Consider the following 17,158-nt stretch of genomic DNA (forward strand, 5'->3'; position numbering starts at 1 on the left):
TCAATAAAATAAATGGTCAATGGATCCAATCAATTTCATCCTCGGCTTAGCCAAGGAAGCAATGAGTAAACCAACAATTTTGAGGAAAGGGGCATTGTAGTAAACTGTTCTAAAAAATTGTCACAGTAGATTTTCACATCTTTTTTCCCTAGATAGATCCTTAGTTAGGAATGATTTAAGCATAACTGGATACTTAAATCTGAAAATCAAATTGTAGCAGCGGCTCATTGGAGGTACATGTAGTGGCGATGGGGCGTGGTGCATATGTGCTAATGGTGGTGGGACGAAATAACCCAAATATAAAAGATCTTAGAGGCAGAGAATCCAATTATATGGCACATGTGGCAGCTAAATATTGGAATTGGCATTGGCACTGGCACATGGAGAGAGCGCTTGGCCTTGGAGGCACGTGTGGTCCACGCACTAGTAGTATGGTGGCACTTTCACCTAGGTTTCGAAAATCGGCGACCGGCAAACATGGTGGTCAGGCACGTGTAGTGGTCTGGTGGCCGGAAGGTGATAAAGTGCAAATTGCTTAAACTACTAGTGGAGGAGAAGTGAGTGCAGAAGGGAAGGGAGGGAGGATTCCTCCCCCTCCGGTGGAGAGGATCCGCTGGGGGTTTTTTTCCCAGAGAAGATGGAGAGAGAAACTAGAGAGAGAGAGAGTACTGAGAATTTTTAAGCAGGTAAATGATACCCTTAGTACAGACACAGGTGAAGTCATCGTAATCCTACCGAAGGCTCTAATTCCAACAGAAATGGGCAGCAGCCAGCTTGACAATATGCATGCATTTACCAGAGAAAGAACAAAAGAAACACTATGCATTCATTAAATACAATGTTTTGGCTTAATCAGGCATATTTGTTAACGACAAATGTCCTAGACCTTTTGATTTTTAAATACAAATAAAAACTTCATTTCTTTCTATTGAGGTGAGAAAATGGCGGAACAAAAATGTGAGTAAAGTAGTGGTGGTACATGAAAATAAAGGGCAAGCCGGCATTGAGCTCTGTAGACAGGGTTACATGTGAGATCTTTAGCCGTATAGGGCTGGAGCTCTGACCGAGACTTTATGGTACAACAATGAGATGAGAACTCATTTAAACCTGCCAAAGAAGATGAGCATCAACTTAATGGGATGGAGCGCTGGCATTCAATAGAGCATAAAAACATAATCTCGACTGAGCAATTTCCAGTTCAGGAACTTGACATCAAAATATAAAGATAGGAAATAACTTTAAAAAGATATCAGTTTGTTTAGCTGATGGCTGATGGCATCTATCAAGATTGAAGCTCTCAAGTTATGCAGCAAGAACTTTACCTATTAGCTCAGAAAAAGGCTGAGGTTTTGTCTTCATTTATTTATTTGTTTTTATTAAAACAAGAAATCAATCCAATATTCTCCAGCAACAAAATTACTGCAATTTTTTTTTGATAAGTAAAATAAGATTTTATTAAATCACCAAAGTAACAAGATACAAATAAAATGCCCTGTTTATGTAGGCATGTTGGAAGCTAGGAATTCATGAAGGTCCATGCCATTTAAGTCTACAGCAATGGCCCAAGTACAAAGAGTTCTAAAAAATAACAATTTTAGCTCCTCCACAGATCTCTCTGTCTTCAAAAGTCCTTTCATTTCATTCCTGCCATAAACACCACATAATACAGATAGAGATCATCTTCCACACTGCTTTAATCTGTCTCACCCCACGGATAGAATTCCAGCAAGCCAATACATCCAAAACTGTTTCCGGCATAACCCACGCCATATCCATCCTTTTAAACACCTCGTCCCAAATAGACTTAAATATCTCACAGTGTAAAAGTAGATGATTTACCGACTCACCCCCGCTTTTGCACATACAACATCAATCTGCAATAATTATCTTCCTCTTTCTTAGATTATCCGTAGTGAGGATCTTACCCAAAGACGCTGTCCACACAAAGAAAGAAGCTTTGGGAGGAGCCTTATGACGCCAAAGTTTTCTCCAAGGAAACTGTATCTCTGGAACTTGTGTGAGAACCTTATAGAAAGAGCGAGCAGAGAATACCCCTTTCCCTGCAGGATGCCACCACAACTCATCTTCCTGCTGAATGTTCGGTCGAACAGAATATAAGAGGCTATAAAATTCTACAAAACTTTCCATCTCCCAATCCTGTACCGCCCGGTTGAAATTGATGTTCCAGTGAATGTTTCTACCTGAGACTGAGACTTCCATAACCTCCGCCACTGTGGCATCTTTGTTACTTGCAATCAAGAAAAGAGAAGGAAACAGATCTAGTAGAACACTGGTACTACACCATGCATCCTTCCAAAATCTGATCTTGACACCTGTCCCCAAATGCAATCTAGTGTATCGCTGGAAGACCTCCCATCCACTTCTAATGTGTTTCCATAACCCCTTACCCGTTGTTCCTCTAACTTCTATAGTACACCACCCCTCCCCTAGATCACCATATTTGCTTTCGATCACAGTCTTCCATAAGGCCTTTGGTTCCTTGGTATATCTCCACAATCATTTGCCAAGTAAAGCCCAATTAAAAACTCTCAAATTTCTGACACCCAAACCGCCATTAGAGATAGGCCGACATACCATCTCCCACTTAATTAAGTGGAATTTAAACTCATCTCCCAAGCCCCCCCACAGAAAGTCTCTCTGTAACTTCTCAAGTCGACCCGCCACACTTGCCGGTAAAGGGAATAAGGATAAAAAGTAGGTGGGAAGGTTGGAAAGTGTACTTTTGATTAAAGTAGTCCGACCCCCTTTCGACAAATACATTCGCTTCCACCCTGCTAATCTCCTCTCTACTTTTTCAATCACTGTATCCCATATCATACGAGACTTCGGTGCTATACCCAACGGCAATCCCAGGTAAGTCATAGGTAAAGATGCAATTTTACACCCCAAAATGCCCGTCAGATCCCTTATATCTTGAACTTCTCCAATCGGTACCAACTCAGATTTATCATAATTCACTTTCAAGTCAGATACTGCTTCAAAACACAGCAGCAATGCCTTCACAGCCCTCAACTGAGCGTGATCAGCCTCACACATGATAAGCGTATCATCTGCAAACAACAAATGAGAAACAGTTGTAATACCCCTACTCGGTGATCCAATCTGGAAACCACTGATGGAACCATTAGTCACTAAGGCTGAGATCATCCTACTCAATGCCTCCATAACAATGACAAAAAGTAAAGGAGATAACGGATCCCCTTGTCTCAAGCCACGAGAGCTTGGGAAGAAACCCTCTAGGCTACCATTAATCAACACCGAGAACCGTACCGTAGAAATACACCATCTGATCCATGACCTCCACCTCTCACCAAACCCACACCTACCCAATAAATAAAGAAGGAAATCCCAATTAACATGATCGTACGCTTTTTCCATATCTAATTTGCACATAATCCCTGCTTTGCCCATCTTCAATCTACTGTCGAAGCATTCATTAGCAATTAGAGCCGCATCAAGGATATATCTACCCTTAACAAAAGCATTATGTGGTTTGGTAACAATCTTCCCCAATATCCCACTTAATCGATTTGCAAGCACTTTTGCAATGATCTTATAAGCACCATTCACTAGACTAATAAGCCGAAAATCTGTAATCTCAATGGCCCCTACCTTTTTAGGGATTAGTGCAAGAAAAGTAGTGTTAAGACTTTTCTCAAATTTTCCTAACAAGAAAAACTCTTGAAATACCTTCAAAAGATCCGCTTTAATCACCTCCCAACACTCTTGGAAAAAACCCATAGAGAAACCATCTGGTCCAGGAGCCTTATCTTTTGCCATCTTTCTTACCACTTCAAATACTTCTTCCTCTTCAAAAGCCCTCTCCAATCTGGTAACATCCCCTGGTTCAATAGTGTCAAAAGCCAAACCATCTAAAGTAGGCCTCCAACCCACCTCCTCCTTGAGAAACTTTTTAAAGAAAACAACCACATGGTCTTGGATAACCTCTTATTCTCTATTCTCGACCCCTTCAATTCTCAGCACTTTAATGTTATTATTTCTTCTATGTGAGTTTGCAATTCTATGGAAAAACTTCGTACTCCGGTCCCCTTCCTTCAACCAAAGAGCTCTTGATTTTTGGCGCCATGAGATTTTTTCCTGTAAGATTAACCTCTCAAGATCAGCAACCAACAAAATTTTTTGTGCTTGTTCCTCTTCATTTAGTGGCCTCCCTTCTTGTAGCCTTTCTAAATACTGAATTTCCATCAACTTGGAATTTTTGTTCTCCTCCACATTTCCAAAAGCTTGTTTATTCCACTCCTTTAGATCCCTTTTTAAGGCTTTCAGTTTGTTTGCAAAAATGAAACTGGATGTACCTTCAAATTGATACGAAGTCCACCATCTTTTAACCCTTTCCACAAAACCTTCTGACTTCAACCACATATTTTCAAACTTAAAATACCTTATGCTGTTACGAACACCTCCACAATCCAGTAGAATAGGCCAATGGTTCGAAGTTATACGACTCAAACGCTTTTGCCATACATTCGGAAAATCGCTTTCAAACTCAGGAGAAATCAGAAAACGATCCAAGCGGGACCAAGTCTGATTATTTGACCAAGTAGCTGGACCCCCTGCTAATGGAAGATCTATCAAGTTCAAATCAAAGATAAACTCTGAGAACTCCAGGCTTGCTGGTCTCAATCTTCTACTTCCCAGATTTTCACTCTGGAAGCGCACCACATTGAAATCCCCCCCAATACACCAAGGGAGGTCCCACCAACTTTGTACCCCTGCAAGTTCATCCCATAATATACTTCTATTGACATCTAAGTTAGGCCCATACACTCCTGCAAATGCCCACAAGAAATCATCTGATACACATTTAAAAGAACAAGCTACCATATATCTCCCTATGCACTCCTCCACTTTCTCTACTACCCGTCTATCTCACATTATCACAACTCCTCCCGAAGCCCCTGAAGAGGCCAAATATACCTAATCCACATAAATATTACTCGATAAACTCCGAATAATCCTCCTACTAATCAACTTCAGCTTTGTCTCTTGTAAACATATTATATCCGCTTTCCACTCACGGAGTAGACAACAAATCCGAAGACGCTTCTCTATCTCGTTTAGACCCCAGACATTCCAAGATAAAATCTTGGGCTTCATTGGAGAACATTTAGCCCCTTCCCTTTTGCCTTATTCCTGCTAGAACTTGCTTCCGAGTTCATCGACCACATCAATCTTTTTAATTCCGGACTTTTCTTTGTGTTCCCCCTCTTTTCTTGATGGTGGCCAGCTTCCATAGCAGTTAACAAGGCTATAAACTACTCCTCATACCCAACACACTCAATTCCTACAACATGTTGAATTTCTTTAGTTTTATGTATAACCCAATCTGATGCTTGATCTGTAAAAAAATAATTTAATTGGGTAGGATTCCCCATCTTATTATTCTGGTTCTGAAATTCACTTCCCATTGAAAAATCCTCCAAACCACAGGGGATGAAAAGTTCATCTTCCACAGAATGCATGAAGTCATCCGAGTCTTCTTCAACCTCAGCCAACTCGAGGTCCTCTACTGGTCTCCCCGACCCTGCCGCCGGGATCAGAGACACCCCAGCCTCCCTCATCGGCGATCTCTGGTTCTCCAGAGACGAAGGAACCCTAGCTTCTACGCCTAACAAGGGCTGTTGAGCACAAAACTCCGGCGAGACCACACCGACGACCCCCACTACCTCCATCGGCGCCGTCTGTATCCCCTCAACCTCTATCGGCACCGTCTGTATGCTGTCCGGCACGAACCCGAAGCCGTAAAGCTCGGTGGAGTGTATCGAGCTAGAACTCGGGTTCGCGAGTTCTGTTGGCTCGGATCCAGACCCGTCTAATTGGGTCCTGGGTAGCGACCTGCCTGAATGGGCCCTAGGATGGAGCCCGATACCATGGGCCTTAGCTTGAGACGGCCCAGCCCCAAAAGGATCTTGTGACTTAGCCCGGTGCCATACGTTCCATCCTTTGTTGCTTTTGCCTTTCGGTTGAGCCTTTTTACGTGTTAAACTCAGCCCATCATCCTTCAACTTATCTGCTCCTTCACTTTCCTTTAATGAACCGACAAATGCTACAATTGTAGCCATATCCTTCTGCAATGCGCGCAGCTGCCCCTGCATTTCCAACAACTTCCTTTGCATTTCCCATGACTGACACACAACAGAGGCCCTGCCATGGGAATGGTTCACCGTACCCTCACGTTGCCAACGTCCCTTACCTCTGTCCAAAACCTTCGCACCAGCCACCTTCTCCTTCGCAGCTCTCGGTATCGACGTCGCAAGGACCTCCTTATACGACCGCTCATAGTGTTTCATTTTCCCTCTTCCATCACTCGGTTTGGCTCCTCCATGCAGACCACCTACCTTGGTTTTTTCTTTCCCTTGCTCTACCAAAGCCTCCCTCATCTTCCTCCATTCCCAACCATTCTCACCTTCTGGAATACATAGCATATTCCTTCTCCCCCCCCCTGACTATACTCTGATATTTCAACGTATCTTCCTTTCCTATTTGCACAACATTGAGCGATAAAACTACAATACCCATCACGTGTTGCCGAGTATACCTCCTTTTTCCTGCTTAAGCTCTCCTCTAACACCTTCCCAAGCCACTGAATAGAGGAGAAGCCCAGCAACACCGAGTTCTCTGTCTTCCAGCTTCTCTCAGTAATTCTCAAACCACCACCTCCACATATTGCTATAGTGAAGCACTTAGACTCAATAACTAGTTCTATAAAACGACCCATCTAACTATCACCAATCAATACACCACATTGGTGAAGCAAAATGAATCAAGAACCAGATCAAGAAAGAAAGAAAAATGCATGTGTACGGAGAGAAAATTTTCTAGGAGAGAGAAAATCCCTTGTAACGATCTAGATCGCAAAATTACTGCAATTCTAAACTGATTTCTTTATGAGTTTCAAATTTGAAATGATATCACATGCATGAATCAGAAGTTCCCCAGTGCACCACATTACATCTCCTCTCATTTTCTTCAAAAAGAACCAAAGGATCATAAACTGCTGAAATAGGCCGTCCAGCGTATGCCAAGTGGGCTTGTCAAGGAATGAAACCCACAAAAGAAAAAGAAACTTCACACACACTTATTGGACACTCAAATTTTACATTTTCAGATGTAACAATAAAAGTTGAGTTCGTACCTAACAAATGTGCCCTCTTTGATAAGGAAACACGTATTAGCAAGGGCATATAGACTAGGTCAATATTTGCTTCTTTTGCTTCTGTTTTGGCAATACCGATGATGCAACGAGTTAAAGTCAGAGTTTTGTCATTTTTTTTTTTATTGGCACCGAGTGTCCGAGAATAGCGTACCGACTAATCCCAGGGGTGTACAGGCCCTCGGTAAGAAGTTTCCCGCAAGTGCACCTAGGATAATTCAAGGGAAAAATTCCCGAGTCTGATGGCCCCTAGAGATTGTGTTGGGTTTTAGACTTATAAGTGATTAAAATATTTACTATTAAGTAAAAAATAATGTGAACCATTGTCATTGTTTAATGTGTTGATTTGGTTGTCAAGATTTAAATGAAAAGGTGCAATGGTGACTTGAACCAATGTATGCCTCTTGGGGCTAGGAGCCTTAACCATTTGGCCACTAAACGAGGAGTTGTGCCCTTTGGTGAATTAGAAACTTTTTCAATGTATTCTTTGGGCTTTGGCTATTTTATATCGGGTTCAAGGATTTCCTTTTGTATGCACTGACAAGGAAATTAACAGGAGAACTGACATTAATGTATCTTGAGAGTAGACTGTCAACAAGCCTAGTGCATGTTAAGATTTGGAGGCGGCAGAATCTACTCTATGGAAAGCGGCGTCCATCACAACGTGTCTCAACACCGGGTTCTCTCTTTCTAATTTTTTCTTGTTATTTTTACATATTCTCTAGTTTACAAAGTATTTACATATATATATATATATATATTTTATTATCCAAATTTTTCCCAACAGATTGTTTGCACTTAAGGGGATTTGAACTTTAGACTTGGGGGGAAGCATATCCCCAAGCCCAAGGCATTTACCACTTGAGCCAACCCCTAGGGGTTTGTCTGTTATTATAACACAAGTTTTCGTGTCAAATCCTTCAAGTAAAAATCCTGAAAAAGTCTTATGGTCTCGATGTCAATTCCAACCACAAAGTCTAGGACCTAATGATGTCATCTGCAAGATACACATCTCAATTGTGGAAGCCATATGAGTAAAAAGAAGCACCCAGAAGGAGCTTTAACATTTATAACACCAGCCTCTCATGCTCAAGTATTATTTTTCATTTTTAATCTTGGGAAGTTATTGGCATTAGTTGTAGTTAAGCAAGACAACATGATACTCAGATAGATAGTTTTTAGTTTTTTATCAGCTTCATTTATGTCAAGCATCCCCAAGTGGATGCTTTTGTATCTTCCAAAATATACTCAAGTCTAATCTAAAAAAACACTTATACTAATTGAAAATGAATAAACTAACAATTGCTTAATTAGTTAATTATCTATTCAGGGTATACATAATTACCTTCAACTCGATTGCTCAGATTTTGTACTCGTTTATGTGCAACCATTTAGTAGCTGACCACTTGTTCCCCTTAATTACAGGGCAACCACCTGAGCAAACAGAAGAATTAAACGTGTCATTAATAGTTGTATGACAACCCCACGTACAGTGAATAATGATTAATGTATTCAAATAAGAAGATGATTCCAAGGCAATGCATTAGTACACAGAAGGGACGTGCTATTCACTAGTCAAGGCAATTGGCCTTGAAATGACTGAAAACCGAAGTATCCACTTTCAACATCCCAATAATTAACAATGATAACTAACCATGTAAACTTGATGGATCTAAAGTGGCATCAGGGTTCATGCTCCAGAAGAGCAGAGCAGAACCCATCTTTGGTTTAACAGAAAGTCCTTCTTTCCCGCAATCAGATAGCTCATTCCACCAAGGCACAGAGCTAAAATTCCCCTTGGCCGCAGGAAACACCGTCTCACCACCTTCTTCAACATCTGAGCTGTACCATTACAGAAAAGGAGACGTTACCTAAAGAAAATAGCTCGACCTCCAACAAATGCACGAGTCAAGAGAGTTTAGAGTGCAGAAATATCATGTCACTTACAGATACATAAGAACTGTAGCCATCCGCTGACCCCCATTTTTGGTGTTGAACTCGTCTTGGAAATAGTCAAAGTGAGGCTCATATTTTTGTCCAACTTCATAGTGGAGTATTTGAAGTCCTTCCCCATGCTCTGCTTATGAACATTTATGTATAACATCAAAACAATCAAGAGATAAGCTAATAAAAGATAAACACCAAATGCCACTCTTTTTTCCATTCCTTTGTTCTTCCAAAGACAATATCAAGGATGAAGATTTACAGCCAACATTTGGAGCACATTCATTCAATTTTAAAGAGGGACTTCTCAAACCCAATTCCAACCTTTTCATCTTCGGGCAGAAATATATCAAAATTTAACTATTCCTGAATTTCTCCCTACCCAAGAGAAAAGTCAAAAGCTGACTTTCTTCCATGGAAAAAATGCTATTGTCAAGAGACAAAGAATGACAAAAACCAAAATACTGGATATTGTAATGACTGGACCACAAACCATAACCAAAGAAGGCAAGTGCTTCAGAAAATTGACACGAAAAGAAATTATTAAGGAATTTAAACAAAGATGAAACAGACAAACACATTCTCACTAAGAAATAGATTAAGAAGCATAGGCAGCCCAACCTACATACCTACAGGTAAAAAGGTGAAACCAGCAATCTTCGTCTCAATGTTTCTAATTAATTTATCACGTCCTCTAGCCAGAAATGTTCCAGAGCTTGTACGAACCCTGCAAATGAAGGTAATCCGGGGTAATACATCAGAGGGGAAAACAACAAAGAAATAAAAAGCAAAAGAATGAAGAGAAGGGCAAAGAAAACTTCCGTCATCAAGATTAAATGCAGAAGCAATGAGAAAAGGCTGGTAAGAATTGCATACCGACTATCTTTACTCTTTCCAGTTTCACTGTCAACAACTGTTGACTTTTCCATGTGAGGCTTCGCAAGACTGATTAGATACTCACACTCCTCCTTGGTCTGCCCAAATTAGTAAACCATTTTCAGCATTTGGCAAACTTTAGATTACACCCAGATCAGTTCCTGATCAAGATCAAACTTATCTAACAGAAAATGCATGTCAGAAATATTCTAAGACCACCCACCCACCCGTGGGTAGCCCAAGTGGTAAGGGTGAAACTTGTGTGCATGAAACCCATGTCGCAGGTTCGACTCCCTCTGGGATCAAATTGTGATTTAAGTAGGAGGCCACGGCAGTGGGTTGCTGTGCTAGTCTCCCCAGAGGTTTAGGTTCCATGGGTGAGTCCTAGGGCTCTGCCATGGGGTGGTTCCCCCGTTATCAAAAAAAAAATTCTAAGACCACATACAACGTAATAAGACTCCAACCCTAACAAGAACTTATTTTTTATTACTCATAGGTAGCTCAAACTGAGCTCATATCTAAATTGTTTACAACAAATACCCGAAACATTCAGCTGTGCACTTGCACCTTAATGGATAAGCTTTTTTTACTATTCCTGAACTCATCTATGAGCCCTTACTTCTTGAAAACCTATGCTCATGCGTTTACATTTTGTATATGTGATACTATAGTTAAAAATTCATAGTTCCATCAAAATATTTTTATTCATTAACAATCTTACTACACTTCAATGAGGTGTATTATACCAAATCCCGCATGTTTTCCCATATAATCCATCTATAAAACTGCAGATCGAATTGCTGAAATAGAAGAAATACTTTCCTTATTAATGAATTTTTAATTCTATTTTTCTTCTTTTTCCTTTCTTTGATTTTTTTGTTTTTTGTTTTTTTGTTCTTGTTTTGTTTTGGTCTCTCAGTGTATTAAGCAGATATCGAGAACGAAAATGGCATATACTTGAATGAATTCCAACTCACATGAAAACGCATTATCTTTGTCGTTGTAATCAATATAAACTAAGGAAAACATAATCAGAAACGAATTATGAAACGTGATCCGCAAGTTCCAGGAAATATAAATAATAAAAAGCTCACCAAGAAATTATGGTAAACAAAAGCTCTAGGCTCCCAGGAGATCAATTCCATCCATTGCTCCCCTATTTCCTCATCTGCATCAATCCTACAAAAAAAATGGAAAGTTAGAAACCAAATAAATCACGGTAATTTACCAACTTCAAAAAAATAAAGTGGAAGAGAATCAGAATTCAAAAACCACAACCCACCTATCCATCTTGTTCCGTACAATGGTGCTGAGATCGTTGGCGGTCTTTGGCGAATCTCCACCTGAAATGCTGGGAATCGAGAGGATTCCGAGAGCGAGGAGGATGAGAATGACGCAGGTGAGCATGACGAGCATGGTGAGAGCCATAGCTGAAGACGACGATTTCCGAGGCGGTAGGCGGGAGTACCTCGGCTTCACCATTGTTTGTGGAAATCCTAGAAATCGATCTCGAAGAAGATGGAGTAAAGCAAGATCTGAAGCTCTAAAAGAGACGCAGAGCTACAACACTACGCGCTTTATTTCAACTTCCTGCAACAAAAAGTCCAATACGAGTTTCCGCTTCAGTACGATTATTCTGTTTTTTTATTCCACAATTTTATAAATATAATCAGATTTATAGATTTGACATCTTTTTCAAATAATCGGTTAAATATTATATATATATATATATATATATATATTACATTTGAAATTTTGAAAATCAGTGAATTTATTTATAGGATGAGATGCATGTCTATAACTTTATAACTAAAAGTTTATTTATATAGAAATCTAATTTTTTTTTCTTTTAAATAGAATGTTTAGTTTGAAGAAGAATATAAATGACATTTATAGTCATGGAATACACAAGCGCCGTTAACTCATTTTAAAAAAAATGAGTAAATATAAGATCCACATTAAAATTTTAATTTTTTTTATAGTGGAACCCACTTCTTTTTCAAAAAAAAATGTGCAGCGTTTATATAATTTATGACTATATTTAACATTATTTAATTTTATCTATCATCTATTTTATCATTATCATCTCAACACTCTATGATCTGACATCAAATAATTGGCCTGAAATTTGGACATAATAACATCAAAAAGTTCAAGCGCTATTTAGAGTCTATTTGTAATAATTGGAGGGAAAAATAGAAATGCTCTCTTTAGGGTTTTTTGATGCTTCAAGACTTTTAAACTTGTACAATTTTATCATACTTCAAGACTTCTAAAAATGTCAATTTAATGCAAAAAAAAAAAAAAAATTGAATTATTTTTTTTAAAACTACTTTTCAGTATTTTTTATAGTTTCTCTTTAGGGTTTTTTGATAATTTTACATAAAATTCTCTTTTTTTATGATTTATTTAAAAAATGTCATAAAAAGGCTACCTCTCTTTGAACTCAAAACTTTCATTTTGTAAAGACTAAAGATCAAGAATCACTACACAGGAAGAAATTATATAAATATAATTATATATGGCCTAAATTTAGAAAGTTGGTAACAATGCATGTAACCTAATGATATCATACTATTTCTAGACGGCATCATCGGACATAGATTGATTATCTTTCGAAAGTAATGTTTTCATTTTTGTTTATTTTATTTTTTTATTTAAAGATAATATTACTAAATCTTTCTATCATCATTTGTTTACTTGATTAACATGTAATCGAAAATAAAAATAAATTTTTAACCCTTTGGCACAATATTGAAATATAATAGCTAAAAAAACTCTAGAATAATATTTTCTCTATCAAATTAAAACAATGAAATGATCAGATTGCTACTTATCATCCCAAAAAAAAAAAACTCTAAAAAGACGTGCTAGAAATATTTTTGCCTATTTTTTAAAATGTTTTCTACTTGTTTTCTGTTAAAAGGCTTGTAGATAATATTGTAGTCCATGTATATTTATCTTATTTTTATAATTAAACACGTTAGGCAATTTTGTAAACATATCTTGCTCACATTTTTCATCTATATTATTGATTTTGAATTTAATTCAATAGATACACGACAATTGCATATATAATGTTAGAGATGCTAATAAAATCAAAAGATTTAGCTATTAAGATTTAATTATGTAAATTATATCCTTAACACTCTCTTATGTATATAATAGATTCCCTTCCATACGTGGCCAACATTGAAATATTTAATTAAATGGGTGAAATATAAAGTCAAGATTCAAAATCAAAACCACTACTCTAATACCATATTCACAACAATAATGGAAAAAAGAAACAATTGGGCTAACAAAAAATCTAATGAAAAAGACTTACAAGCAGCAAAAATGCTCGAAAGATATTAGTTTGAAACGAAACATGGTTGAACTGTGATGCATACTTCATGAAAGAACATATGGTAATCTTTATTATAGCTTCTTGTATTTATAAAGAGAAAATCTATTTAGAAACCTTATTTTTTACACGTCCAGCACACTGTTGATGTAAAAGCTAACACACCGACTATTGTGTTATAATGAGTTCCACTATAAGTAGTATGCTAAAACACCGACTTATGTGTAGCCAAACTCATTTGTACAACAACACTTACCCAGAAAATACTTTGTAATTGTGACATGACAAGTAAGTCTCAATGAATTTTTGTTTTTTGATATTTTTTTTATGTGAATAAAACCATTCAACTACATTTCATCAAACTGTTATATGGCTATCAGCCATTACAAGAGGCAATATACATGGTATTACATTGTCTAAGTGAATAACTCCATTGCATAGTGAAGTTGCTTGTTGAGCCAACAGATAAGCCACCTTATTTCCTTCCCTCTTGGTATGTTTGATGTCCCACATTGTATCAGCCAAGATGATTTTTGTATCTCTCACCAAGCAACTTAGGATACCATGTTGATCTTTGTCATTCTTTACTGCATTTACAACTTGCCTAGAGTCCCTTTCAAAAACTACATATTGCAGACCCATATCTTTACACCAACCTGCTGCTGTAACCAAGCCCCAAGCCTCTACTATATCATGTTGCTAACAAAATGTTACAGGTTGCATTAGAGTTGCCAAAACTTCCCCCTCTTGGTCCCTTAAATTACTCCTACACCTATTTTTGTTCTGCCTACCTTATTGCCACATCCCAATTCAATTTTATCCAGTCTGTTGGTGGAGGTTGCCACTGTAAGCTTGTCTATTGGTGTTGGATCCTGCATGAGCCTCAGATCTGGTTGTGAACTTGAGTAAACTCTTCATGTGCTAGTAAGGATTTATTGAACAGAATTGATGGATGTAAAAAGGTATCTTCGAATATCAACTTATTTCTTCTGATCCATATAGACCTTGTTGTTTGCACAAAGAAACTTACCTCTTCTGGCCCAATTATATTAAGCACTTGCATAAAGATATTCTCAAACACCTCATCTATAATTGTAGTTTTTTGCACTTTCATGTTTCCCAACAGGCAAACATCTTGTGCAAAGGGGCATGACCATAGAATGTGTCCTAGTGTTTCTTGTGAGTTAAGACAAATGGGACATGAAGGATTTGTGGTTATTCTTTTTTTTGCATAAGTTTTGTCTGGTGGGTAGTACATCCTTGCATGCAGCCATATGAAGACTTTGATAGCATTAGTGGTCTGCATATTCCATATACACTTCCACAGTTCTCTCTTGTCACCTGTGTTTGATGATTCCCCTTGTTTGATTCCTTGTTTCTGTTTTTGCAGGTGATAAGTACTCATTATAGAGAAACTTCCATTTGTTGTGCCTTTCCAAGTCAATCTATCTGGAGATCCAGTTTGTGAAACAAGTATTTGTAGTATTTCCTCTACCTCGCCTTCCATGAAAATTTCTTTTAAGAGCTGAATGTTCCGCCACCCTCCTCGTCTATCAATTAAATCAGCAACCATTGCATCTTCTGGTAGAATTTTCCTTTGTGATTGAACTGTGCTAGATCTCTTTCTTTTAATCCACTTGTCTTCCCACAATTTGATGCTCTTTCCATCCCCAACTTGCCATATATATCCTTCCTTGATAATAGGAATTGTTGCACATATACTCATCCATGCAAAAAAAATGTCTTGAACCAACTTTAGCCTGTAAAATAGAAGTGTGTGGATCGTAAATAGCTTTTAGAATTCTAGCTGCTAATGATGTTTCCTTTATGAGCATTCTCCATACTTGTTTAGCCAAGAGTGCTATGTTGAAAGACACTATGTCTCTAAAGCCAAGCCCACCTTCCCTTTTGCTTAAACTTAGATTCTCCCAATTTTTTCAGTGCACTTTAGCAGCTTTATCCTAAGAACCCCAACAGAAGTTTGACATCAAAGAATTGAGCTTGTTACAAAGAAGCTTAGGTAATAGAAAGACACTCATGCTATATGTTGGAATTGCTTGAAGGACAATCTTAAGCAATATCTCCTTTCCAGCTTGTGAGAGGAATTTTGTTTTGCAGTTTCTAATTCTTTTGCTAACCCTTTCAAATATGCCTTGGAATTCTCTTAACTTAAACCTACCTATGAGAGATGGCAAGCCTAAGTACTTCTCCAAGTTGGATGAATCTTTTAAACCAGTAACGTGTTTTATATAATTTATTGTTGGTTGCTTGGTATTCTTGCTGAAAAACAAAGCAGTCTTCTCTCTATTGAGCTTTTGTCCAGATGCTTGCTCATATCCATGAAAAATCTGATTTAATCCCATCCACTCTTTCATATTGACTTGAAAAAATAGCAGACTATCATCTGCAAAGAACACATGATTCATCTTTACTTTCCCTCTAGCCAATGAGACCCCTGAAATTGTGCTTTTCATTTCGACTTCCTGAAGCTATGTAGTTAATGCTTCAGCACAAATTATAAACAGAAAAGAAGATAGAGGGCATCTTTGTCTTAGTCCCCTTGAAGATTTAAACACTTCTTGTGGAGCCCCATTAAGCAAAACTGTGAATGAAGAGGAGTTTATACACTTTTGAATCAGATCTGTCCACCTTTCATCAAATCCCATTTTCAGCATTATTTTTTTTTTTTAAACTTCACTCTATCCTATCATATGCTTTGCTCATATCCGATTTTAATGCCATGTATCATTTTTGTCCATGCATCTTTGTTCTCATTGTGTGAAGTGTCTTGTATGCAACTAAGATGTTGTCAAAAATAAGTCTTCCTAGGACAAATGCACACTAGTTTTCTGAAATAATTGTTGGAAGAATTTTCTTCAATCGATTAGCCAGCACTTTTGTAATGATCTTGTATAAAAAATTGCACAGACTTATTGGTCGATACTCTAAAATGTTCTGTGGGTTAGAGTGTTTTGGTATCATCATAAGATATGTAAAGTTGATAGCTGCCATGTCCTAATCAAAATTTAGAAAAGTTAAAATTGCTTAACATACCTCTTCTCCCACCACTGACCAGTACTTTTGATAAAAACAAGCCCCATACCCATCTCGTCCAGGTACTTTAAAATGACCTATTTGGAATATTGCATTCTTGATCTCTTCTTTGCTGAAAGGTAAGAGCAACTCATCATTCATGAAGTGAGTGACTTTTTTTGGAGTTGCATTGATAAAGGCCTCTATGTTGCAAGGCTGAGAGGTTATAAACATAACTCTATAGTAGTTAGTGAAGGCCTTCCCAATTAAGATATGATCCGATAGATTTACCCCATTCTCATCTATAATATGCTTGATAGTATTCCTTTTTTTTTTTTCCTATGTGGCACACAAATGATAGTATCTGGTATTTCAATCCCCTTGTTGTAACCATATAACTTTTGCTCTTTGTTTCCATGTCAAATGATCTCTTTCCAACATATCTTCAATTTCCATTTGTAAATGTTTGACTTCTTGCACTATCTCTACTGTAATTCCTCACAATCAGAGTATGTTGACCACATATCCTCAAATTTACTCACATAATTGTATTTCATAGTCATCTCATGTTGCATGTATAACAAGATTAGGATAGGATAGTGGTCAAATGTGGATGATGCCAACACTTGAACCTCACCATTCCCAAATTCTACACATCATTCAGAGGTCGCTACAGCTCTATCAAGTCTTTTCTTTGTGAAAGAGTGATCTGATTTGTTGTTAGCCCATGTATAATTGCCTTTTTTAAAGCCCACATCACTAAG

The 17,158-nt window shown here is 37.8% G+C and overlaps 1 protein-coding gene across 1 annotated transcript; it reads right to left on the reverse strand.

Annotated features, from left to right (window-relative positions):
* Positions 1 to 791: 791 nt before the first annotated feature.
* Positions 792 to 11,653, reverse strand: LOC108980771 (probable prolyl 4-hydroxylase 10). The gene is made up of 8 exons (XM_018951777.2): positions 11,298 to 11,653; positions 11,110 to 11,194; positions 10,016 to 10,113; positions 9,769 to 9,866; positions 9,143 to 9,272; positions 8,850 to 9,037; positions 8,541 to 8,629; positions 792 to 1,107 (listed from the first exon to the last, which is right to left on the reverse strand). The coding sequence occupies exons 1-7, from the start codon at positions 11,495 to 11,497 to the stop codon at positions 8,556 to 8,558; spliced, it is 873 nt and encodes a 290-aa protein (XP_018807322.1). The 5' UTR covers positions 11,498 to 11,653; the 3' UTR covers positions 792 to 1,107; positions 8,541 to 8,555.
* Positions 11,654 to 17,158: the final 5,505 nt, after the last annotated feature.

Source organism: Juglans regia, chromosome 11 (genome assembly GCF_001411555.2).
Source record: "Juglans regia cultivar Chandler chromosome 11, Walnut 2.0, whole genome shotgun sequence".
NCBI classification, from domain to species: Eukaryota; Viridiplantae; Streptophyta; class Magnoliopsida; order Fagales; family Juglandaceae; genus Juglans; species Juglans regia.